Here is a 10061-nt window from a genome sequence, read left to right as displayed (position 1 = left end):
ACTGTCCCCCTCCTCCCTCCATCCCCGCCACCTCCCCTCCCCCCCCCCTTCCCTTCCCTCCCCCCTGTCCCTACACATACCCATGTCTCGTCGTCCACAACCTCACACTCATCAAGTCCAAGCAGAGAGTCAGGAGAGGCTACCGCCACTGCATCTGTCACACTTGCGCTCGATGCCGCCTCCGATGCCATTGCCTTGATTGACCGGGTCGCAGCTGGGAGGGGAAGGAGTGAGACGGGTGCCGGTGCTGTCGCCACGGCTCCCTGGCGGCACTCGATCACTCTAGCTCATTGGCTGCACTCGATCACTCTTGCTCATTGGCTGCACTCGATCACTCACGCTCATTGGCTGCACTCGATCACTCTCGCTTGCCCACTCGTCCCGTCTCTGCACTCATCGCCTCGACCTCCGGCCCGTGTTCACTCTGGGGCCTGTTCGATCGCCCTTGCTTGGTTGGGCGCATGGCCGGTCGGGCGGCTTCGAAGACGCAGACGTGGCGGCCCTCGGTAGCTGGCGCTGCGGGCTTCATCGCATGGAGCGGATGACGCCGACAAGCTCGCCGATGTGGGCGGTGACGACCGAGTTGAGGTGGCGGGCAATGGCAAAGTTGCCCATGTGGAAGGAGAAAACAGACTTGAGGCCGGCCTTAACCTCGAGAATGGAGAAGACCGGATCGTGGGCGGCAATGGTGTAGCGCTGGAGTGCTGTGTAGTGGTGGGTCGAGAGCTTGTCGGTGGCGGTCACGTCGCGGACCACAATGCCGGTCTTGGTGGCGTCGAGTAGCACCTCCGAGTACCCGTCCGACCGCCGCAGCTTGGCATGGTACCGGTACGTCTTGCCCGGCACCAGGCGCACCGACTCTTCGGGCGCATCCATTGTCATGGCAACTTCGAAAAGATCCAGTGACGGCGCGTATTCGACCGAAAAGAAGTTGGCCTCGGCGTTGAACCAGGTCTTGGACGCCGTGGCCAGACCCTGCTCACGGATGGCCTTCATCCACAGCTGCCGCTCGGCTTCAGACTCGGCCCCAAAGTAGTATGTCCGGCATCCGGGGTGCGAGATCTTGAAGCCAAATGGCTTCTTGTTGTCGAGATCGACCTCGTACGACGGAATCGGGATCCGTCCCAGAGGGTTCTTGACGCCGACGTCGGCTTCGGCCTTGTAGTACGAGAGCACCATGTTTTCGAGGGTGAACCACCGCTGCTTCCAGTTCTTTCGCTTGCCGCCCTCCTTGGTCAGCCAGCCCTGCTTCGAGATGGCCGACGCCGTCCCGTTGGCGGCCTCGACGATGGCCACCGCCGCAGCACTCTGGTCGACAGCCTCACTCTTGCCCTTGCCCTTGCTCTTGCTCTTGCTCTTGTCCTTGCCCTTCTTCGCCTTGCCCTTCTTCTTTCCGCCGACATCCTCACTCGCTGCGGCTCTGACGACCCCATCCTCACCGTCATCTCCTCCATGGCTGCCGTGTCTGTCCCCGGCAAGCCTAGCAGCGGCAGCAGTCTGTTGCTGACCGGCAGCCTCTGCAGCCTCCGCCACAAGCTCACGCACAGCACGGAGCACCTTTGCCCTCGGACCAACCTTGACCAGACCCATCTCCTTCAGCATCTCTGTGTCTAGCCCCTCGAGAGCCTCGCCGTCAACCTCGTTCTCCACAAACGCCTGACCATACTCGCCATAGCCAAGGCTCTCCAGCCATGCTCCGACCTCTTCTGCACTCCACAACCGGAATGCCATGTTTGCCTCCTGGATGCGCTTCTTGGTTGTGTATGTAGTGTGTGGGTGTGGGTGTGGGTGTGGGTGTGGGTGTGGGTGTGGGTGGGGTGGGGGGTGGGGGGGGGTCAAGTGGTGGTGGTTGGCGGAGGTGGTTCGGAGGGGGAGGGGGGGGCTTTGGCTGGCACGGAGCGACGCACGGTGAGGTGGAGGGGAGCCGGGGTGATCAGACCAGAGTTGACGGGGGAGAGTATGTCAGAGGAGAGGACAGACAGATTTGAGGCTAATTGTCTTGGAGGGAGGGGGCAGTTTGGTTGGTCGAGCCGGAGAGAAGACCTTGGGTGATGAGTTCATGTCGATCTACATGGACGGCAACAGGGGCAGGTAGGTGGGCAAGGCTACACTGCATGCAACAGGTAACAATGACTTCAAAAGTGCGACATCTGGACCGAGTCTCCACCGCCATCGTCGTAGAGCGGTGACGAGAACTCAGTGTTTGCCCCCGTGTACAGCGGGTTCATCGAGAGGTTGTCATCCGCAAACTCGGCCATGATCTCGGCCTTCCAGGTTTCGGCCTGCGAGCGGACGTAGAAGATGAGCGCAATGAGGGCGATGATGCCGATGACTGCAAGGACGGCGACAATCGAGATGATGACAACCGTGGTGGTGTTGTCCGTCGGCGCCGGCGTCGCAGCCGGCGGGCTAGGGGCCACCAGCGTTCGCGTGACGGTGATGGTCACTGTCGACGGACACGCCGTGTACTCACCGTCAGAGACGGTGAACTCCATCGAGAACGTGTACGACGTCTCGTTGGCAGGCAGGTACAGGTCGAGCGAGTCTGGCGCGTGGAACCGCGCCGTCTGCGAGTCGGGCGCAATGTCCAGCAGCAGCGCTAGCTCGTCCGGAATGGTATGGGTGTACACGAGGTTGTCGCCGTCCTCGTCAAACGCCACAAACTCGACCGTCACGTTCTCACCGACCTTGACCGAGTACGCCGCTGGCTGCGTTGACGGCCGCCGGTTGATGGGCGCAAGCGTCGTCTCGATCCGGCAGTTGGACTGGGTCGAGTGGCGCTCGGCGATGCCCACAAACACAGGGTACCGCTCGCCAGGCACAAGACCGAGCTTGCCGGCAATGTTCGTCAAGTTGACGGCACCGGTTCTTTGCGAATGCAGGCCACCGACGTCGACGACCAGCTTGTTGTTGACAAAGACCCAGACGTCGTCATCGCCGGCAAAGTTAAAGAACTCGTTGTCGCCGCGGTACACAAACTCGGCGTGGATCTCGGTGGTGAAGAGAAAGTTGCGAACGTTGCCAAAGAAACCCAGCCGCCGCACGTCGGCGCCCCAGCCGAGTCCATCGACCGGAAAGTACTGGTTGATGCCGGTAGCGTCCTTGTTACGATCAAAGACAAAGATGCCCGAGCCTGGCGGCTGCTCCTCAAACTTGAGCTGGATGGGAATGCGGATGTTGACGCCCGGCACGTCGCGGAAGAAGTTCTGAAAGTACTCGACCCGGCGCGGCCGTCCGGTGCCGGCCTGCGGGCACGGCCGGTCGAGGAACTTTCCCGTCGCCGTCTTCCCACCCCACATGATCGGCTTGCGGTCCTCGCCGAGCTCATCCTCCACAGCTCCGCAGTCCACGCCGCCGCCTCCATACCGTTCAAAGTCGGTGTGATCCACAGAAAAGTCGCGAACCACCGCCGAAAACAGCACCGTCCGTCCATCCGCTTCGCCGGCAAGAGTCACTAACACAAGGCTCACCACCACCACCACCACCACCACGTCCGTCACCGAGGCCAAGGACTTGAACACACCCATGACAGCAGCCACGCGCAGAAACACAGAGCAAAGCAACCACAGGGAAAGTCGTCACTAACCCGAAGTTATCCAGGTTAACGAGACACGAATGCCTTCCACACGCCCTTTCCCCGCTACCCCCGCCGGCCTCCCCCCTCCCCCCCTCCCCCTCTGTCTTGGCAACGTTTTGATTGTCCGGCTGAGTCCGACCCGATGACTAATGAACGTGAGCGAGCATATTGATAGCACAGGGGGGGGGGCAAGCTTCCATGCCCGTAGTGAAGGCTACACCATGTATGACGTATATACCACCAGTCAAAGAGCAAGCAGAGTGTTTGCCAATACCCTTGCGTGACATTCCCGCACTTGTACACCCTCGTATCCCCCTGTAGCGCATCCCGTACGGCATGCTGCCATTGCTGACGTGGAGGCACACACACCGGACCGTGCAAAACGTTCCTCAATGATAATACACCGAAGGTATTGTCATCAATTGGCATCGATTGTTGGTGGCAGCCAGTTTGTCGGCAACGAATCAATGTCGTCTTTGACGGGAGCAAGGGCAGCGGGGGTGGGGCGGGGGCGGGGGCGGGAGAGGAGGGGAAGGTCGGGAGACGCATTCGTTTCTCTCCCGACTATCAACACCTCGGTTGTGTTTGGACGGAAGATGATGTGTGTTGTCCCGAGTACCTGCCGGAATGGCAACATGCGGAAGCTGGCGTGGGGACGGGCGGCCGGCGGTGTGTCGGCCTCGTCTCGCTCTGTTGGTCTGCTGCTGCTCGCCGTGACTGCGGTGGTGCTGGCCATGGCAAGCGGTGGAGAGGCTGTGCGAAGTGATGCCTCGACTGTGTTGGAGCAACCGGACTCGCCGTGGGCTCTCCCCGAGTGGAACCCGACGCGGATGTTTGGCAAGGGTCTCGCTCTGGCTGCTGATGTCAACGTGCTCGCTGTGGGTGAGGCGGCGACGCTGGCCATGCCTGGGCGGACATGGGTGTACGAGCTGGATGCTGCAACGGGTGGTTGGGAGATGATCGGCAACTTGACGACGAGCGCGGTGGAGAAGGACGGATTCGGCTTCTCACTCGCCATGACGGCCACCGCGTCGCGGCTGGTGGTGGGTGCCCATCGCGACGGCGAGGGCACCTCGGTCTTCGCCACCTCGGAAGGCTGTGTCTATGTCTTCTCGCGGCATGATGCTGATGCCAGTGGGTCCAAGTACGGGCCGGCGCCGGACCAGGTGCTGCGTCTGCCGCATCCGGCGCCGCGTGATCACCTCGGCTTCCAGGTCGCTGTTACTCCCGACGGCTCGCGCATCTTTGCCATGTCGATGTACCTGTTCTGCGAACCGACGCATAACAGCTGCAAGGATGCGTACACCGCCAACGCGACCAACCGTGGCATACACGTGTGGGACTACGACTCTGGCGTGGGTGAGTACGTGTACTCGGCTAAGATCCAGACGTTCGAGCCGGAGCTCTCACTCACCAACGAGACGCTCCTCCACTCGCACGCCGGCCAGCCATTTGGCGTTTCTCCCGACGGCAACACCGTGGTGATCAAGTCGTACGACGAGGCTTATGTGCAGGCTAACGGCGACTCGGTCGGCAACCTGTACGCGCCGCTGCTGCCGACTCTGGTGCGGCGGTACACGTACGCGGCTGGCTCGGGATGGACCGAGGCTGCTCCGCTCCGTGCGCCGACAGCCAAGCTCGCGTCGCAAAACTATGGCTCGGCTATCATGATGGATGCCGCCTTGGGCGAGTGGTACGTCTCGGCGCCGCGCAACGACTCGACGGTCTTCCGCTACGATGCCGCGGGCGGCGTGGTGCAGACCTTTGCCGAGGGCAACGCCGCGCTGTACGACGTCTCGGGCCTTGGAGACTGCAACGAGTATGTGCAGCCGTGGAAGACGGACGGCTCGTACTTTGGGCAGGACATGGCGCTCTCGCCCAACGGGCAGATGATGGCCATCGGCGCGCCGTTTGGCGTCGAGGCCGAGACCGGCAAGGGCCAGACCTACCTCTACACGCGCAACGTTGGCGTCTCGGACAACATCTGGATCAAGCGCGAGGTCTTCAAGTCGAGCTTTGCCTTCTCCTACCACCGCTCGGGCTTCCTCGACGTCACCTTTAACGCCTCAGGCGATGGCTACGATCCAGCTATCCAGCAGTCGGTCATGGACGAGTTTGGTCTCGACGTCGAGCTCAACAACGAGGTTCTGGCCATTGGCGCCAAAGGCCTCAACAAGGTCTATGTGTGGAGTCAGCTCAGCGGGTACCTTGCCCTCCCACCGCCGCCGCCTCCGCCGCCGCCTGCGGCTGCGCCCATTCCGCCGCCACCGCCGCCGCCGTCTGGGGGCTCCATCGCCCTGGCGCTCATCCTCGGCCTCGTCGGTATTGCCATCTTCCTCATCATTATGTTCTTTGCCCTCCGCTTCGGCATCAGGGCCTACTTCCGTCGCAAGTACGGAGCTGGCAAGGACCTCGACGATGGCGGCACTCTCGACGACGCCTCGCCCGACGACGCCTCGCCCGACAATGGGCTGGCGAATTGATGTTTTTGGTACCGCATTGCCTCTGCTCAATAGCCGGAACGGTGGGCAGCTTAAAGCGATTGATGCATCATGTGTTGCCAAAGCGGCTACCTCTCCTCCCACCCTGCCCGATCTCGCCCTGATCCCGCCACACCAGCCGATCCTCCCCCTGGCTCTCTCCCTCCACCCCTTTCGGCAGCCAGCACCGGCAAGGCCATTGACCACCACTCGACGCCACAACCAGCAGCGGGGCAAAGAGGAGACATGGCAAGGATCATCTTCGGACGGGAGGAGCGGGCGCTCCTGAGCGAGTATGGCGAGCAGCGGCGGCGGCTGACCGGCGAGGCGCTCCGTGGCTTCAACGAGTGTGCGCTGTGTCTGGCTCCTGCTCGCGAGCCCATGGCGTGCAAGGAAGGCCATTTGTTCTGCAAGGCATGCGTTCTCGAGTATCTTGTCGCTCGCAAGGCCAAGGCCAAAAAGGCTTCAAAGGCTGCCGCAAAGCGCGCCAAGAAGGCGGCCAAGGCGGCGGCCAAGGCGGCGGCCAAGGCGGCGGCGGGCTCTGCCGCTGTCTCTGCTGCCGGCGCGGGTGTGGGTGGCACATCGACCGGCGGCTTGTCATCAGCGGCGACTGGATCGCTGTTGGAGGCCAGGACTGATGCGCTGGCGGTGGCGGCATCGGTTGGAGTGGCGGCATCGTCGCTGGCTAGCGCGCCCAATGCCAAGGGAACGGCGTTGAAAGAGGTCGACTCGGTCGGCGGCTACTGGCTGCCCAACATGGCGCCAAACGTTGATGCGGATGAGTCGGGTGTGGTGGTGGCTGATCGCACGTATGTTGTTTGTCCTGAAAGCGATCACAAGCTGACGTTCTCATCGTTGGTTGCGCTCAAGTATGCGCCGGTTCGCACACCCGGCGGCGAGTCGCGGCACGCCCTGCCGTCGTACGCGTGCTCGGTGTGTGAGACGGCGTTCCGCAACGGGAGCAAGGCTGTTGCGCTGCGGATGTGTGGCCACGTGGTGTGCGCCAAGGAGTGCCTCGGGCTCGTTTGCGCCGACGGCGGAAGGTGTCCAGCGTGCTCGGAGCGGGTGATGGCCGATCCGTCAGCGCCACGCCGTGGACGCGACTACATCCGCCTTGATGCCGGCGGAACGGGCCACCTCGAGAACGACGGCGAGCGCGCCGAGGCCACTGCTCATCGGGTAGCCTTTATCGTCTGAGCTGGGACGAGACTCAAACCGACTCATCTGGTGATCGAGCGGTAGCAAGGCATTGATGGCCACGGCGAGCTGTCTTGCTTACTGCAGCGCCGTTTTGACGCCGAGAAGCTTTGTTGCGCACACTCGTCTCCGACACTGGGTCGGGACGGGAGTGGGAGCCGCGAGTTGGTGACATCGGCGCCGCGGCGACCATCATGGGAAACTCATGCAGCATACCGAGTGAAGAACAACTAGCTGCACTCCGCGCCCATGTTGATGATGCGTGTTGCGAGGCGGCAGAGGTACGAGTGCACAGCATTGTGCAAGCTGAGAACGAGAGCACAAGAGAATCAGCGTAGTCGAGTTCGCAACACGAGAGGTGAGGGCAGGTGGAGAAGGGGGGGAGGGGTGCAACCAGCACCCCGCCTAAGCCCATCACCATGATATAGACACGAACTAGGCCATCGCGTAGAACTACGCTGTGGAGATCATGCGCTTCCGGGCCGGGACTGGCGTTGCGCAGCGAGCTCCGGCAATGCGGATGGTTCACGAAGATTCGCCACGAGACGGCGGCAAGAGAAGCGAGTACTCACAGGCGGCTGCCGATGGTTGGGGGTGTGTGGGTGGGGCGGGAGGGACAGATGGTGGCCAATGCATCGGTGTTGGTGGTCCATGCTGGGTCAGGCATGTCGGCTGACTCGGGCCTGCCCACGTATACGGAGCTTGTCGAGGCCGGCGTGCCGTACGCCAGGCTCTGCTCCGAGTCGGTCATGGTCTCGGCGCCTGACGAGTTCTGGGCGTTCTGGAGCGAGTCTGTGATCGAGTACGGGCGGGCGCGGCCGCATAATGGCTACAACATTCTGCGGCGTTGGCGGGAGGAGAGGTTCACATCCCACGGTGCCTTCTTTGTGGTCACCACCAACGTAGATGGCCACTTTACTAAGGCTGGTGTTGTTGACGACGACCATCTGCGCGAGATGCACGGCCGAGTGACCCGATGGCAATGCTCGAGGCCGTGCGGCGGGGCGGGCGCGAGGTGGGAGGTCGACGACCGCGACGTCAGCTCATTGCCGCGGGCGTGTGCCGAGTGTGGAGCTGCCGGCCGGCCGGCCATTCGCATGTTTGACGACCGCGGGTGGCTCGATGACGAGGCGCAGGACGAGCGCCATCACTCATGGTGGGATGCAGTTGATGACTTGCTGGAGACGTCCGAGACGGCTAAAGTTGTCATTCTGGAGATCGGTGCTGGGATAACTGTGGCCAAGCTCCGCGGGATGACCGAGATACTCGCGGCGCAGAACCCGGGCCAGGTCCAGGTAGTCCGTATCAACCCGGCGTACCCGCTGCGGGACTCGGATGACGATACCAGGGGTTTTGTCTCGATTGCAACAACCGGGCTGGATGCTCTGGAGCGGATCGACGCCTGGCTGCAGAAGCTCGACGAGAGCTAGCGCGGCCCGGTGGTCTTGCTGATGGGCGGAAGCGGGCGCGGGTGCTGACGACCGTTAGGCAGGCGCGGGAGGTTGACCGAGGGCCGGACAGACGAGGCGGTGGGCAAGTTGTTGCCCAGCGCGTGCATGCCCTGGGCGTTACCATCGTATCCAACGACTGCGCCGGTGGTGCGAGAGAGCGAGGAGATGCGGGCTCGGGCGATGCGGCGCTTCTTGAGCGGGCAGCAGTCGCACATGTAGCAGATACAGAGAGTGATAGCCGTCATGCCGGCGCATGCAACGACAGCAAAGACAGTGATAACGGCGACAGCCAGTGAGTTTCGCTCGCGCGAGCAAGAGTTTCCGTCGGATTTGATGTCCCACATCGGCGAGTCGTCCCAGTACTCGCATCGGATGAGCACGTCCGACTCGGAACAGCATGCAAGCTTTGTCCCGTCCGACGACGGAGCACAGTCCTTGCAAACTTCAGCCGTCGGCGGATGGCCTCTGACAGGCAGGCCCAGGCTCAGGACCAGGCCCAGGACCAGGACCATCACCACCAAGCGCATACCCGCATCTCTTGACGCCGATCTCCGCCTTGTTCCTGGTCTCGGTCTTGTCCGTGACGACCCTGCGCCAGAGCAAGAGCTTGATGAGCGCGATGGCGACTCTACACAAGCCGGCGACTCTACACGACGTGGCGACTGCGCCATAGCCAACCTTGGCAATGTAGCTGCTGGCATGGAAGGCGTTCTACTTGCCGACCTTGCAAGCCAAACAGTCTGCTTGGACACCGGTCTTGCGGCCCGAGTTGTGACGGGGAGGTGAGGGGAGGGTGAGGGGGGGGGGGGGGAGGGAGAGGTTGTGTGGTGTGGCGTGTGGTGTATGTAGTATGTTTGGTGTGCGGTGTGTATGTGGGGTGAGGTGTGTGTGCGGTGTGCGGTGGTGGGTACAGGGGTCATACCAGGCTGTGGCCATTGTGGTCATGACCAGCTCGACGGTGCTCGTTCCAGTACTTTTTTTCGTTGCACACATTTTTCCATGGTCGTGGCTGGAACCGTCTTCAGAGGTGAGTTGTTGCTTCAGTGCGACTGTGTGCAGCGGCAGAGGTCACAATGGCCCTTTCTCTTGCAATGCCATCAACATGCTGCCGTGATCAAGTCAATCACATGGGCTCACTTTACCCTCATTTCTCCAAGATCGCATGCGCGGCATGTGCATGTGCGTATCTGCCGCATAGGTTGTGTGGTGTGTGTGTTGGGGGGGGGGGGGGGTTGCCTGTAACAATTTTTTTCTCTCTCTCTCACCCCCCCCCACCCAACCACCCACCCAAAACAAGACGGGGAAGAATGGACGGAGAGGGGGGGATCCGCTCTGAGGGGCGGCGCAAGGGATGAA

At 62.2% G+C, this 10061-nt stretch overlaps 5 protein-coding genes across 5 annotated transcripts in view; 2 read left to right on the top strand and 3 right to left on the bottom strand.

The window, feature by feature from the left end:
* Positions 1 to 107, bottom strand: part of AMSG_07643 (uracil phosphoribosyltransferase) — a 1255-nt gene extending 1148 nt beyond the window's left edge. The window contains exon 1 of the mRNA XM_013900656.1: positions 81 to 107. The gene's annotated coding sequence lies outside the window, so the exon portion shown is untranslated. The remainder of the gene's footprint in view (positions 1 to 80) is intronic.
* Positions 108 to 525: 418 nt separating this feature from the next.
* AMSG_07642 (uncharacterized protein) lies at positions 526 to 1731 on the bottom strand (the record flags this gene model as incomplete). The annotated part of the gene is made up of 2 exons (XM_013900655.1): positions 526 to 1418; positions 1509 to 1731. The coding sequence occupies 2 exons, from the start codon at positions 1729 to 1731 to the stop codon at positions 526 to 528; spliced, it is 1116 nt and encodes a 371-aa protein (XP_013756109.1).
* Positions 1732 to 2040: 309 nt separating this feature from the next.
* AMSG_07641 (fibro-slime family protein) lies at positions 2041 to 3664 on the bottom strand. The gene has a single exon (XM_013900654.1). It carries the CDS (start codon positions 3525 to 3527, stop codon positions 2136 to 2138), a length of 1392 nt encoding a protein of 463 aa, XP_013756108.1. The 5' UTR covers positions 3528 to 3664; the 3' UTR covers positions 2041 to 2135.
* Positions 3665 to 4212: 548 nt separating this feature from the next.
* On the top strand, positions 4213 to 6060 carry AMSG_07640 (uncharacterized protein; the record flags this gene model as incomplete). The annotated part of the gene is made up of 1 exon (XM_013900653.1): positions 4213 to 6060. The coding sequence occupies one exon, from the start codon at positions 4213 to 4215 to the stop codon at positions 6058 to 6060; it is 1848 nt and encodes a 615-aa protein (XP_013756107.1).
* A 243-nt stretch (positions 6061 to 6303) lies between these two features.
* On the top strand, positions 6304 to 8684 carry AMSG_12085 (uncharacterized protein; the record flags this gene model as incomplete). Its single annotated transcript, XM_013900711.1, has 3 exons — positions 6304 to 7236; positions 7706 to 7747; positions 7875 to 8684. 3 exons carry the CDS (start codon positions 6304 to 6306, stop codon positions 8682 to 8684), a joined length of 1785 nt encoding a protein of 594 aa, XP_013756165.1.
* Positions 8685 to 10061: the final 1377 nt, after the last annotated feature.

Source organism: Thecamonas trahens, assembly GCF_000142905.1.
Source record: "Thecamonas trahens ATCC 50062 unplaced genomic scaffold supercont1.35, whole genome shotgun sequence".
Lineage (NCBI taxonomy): Eukaryota > Apusomonadida > Apusomonadidae > Thecamonas > Thecamonas trahens.
This window is presented reverse-complemented; position numbering and strand designations above follow the sequence as displayed.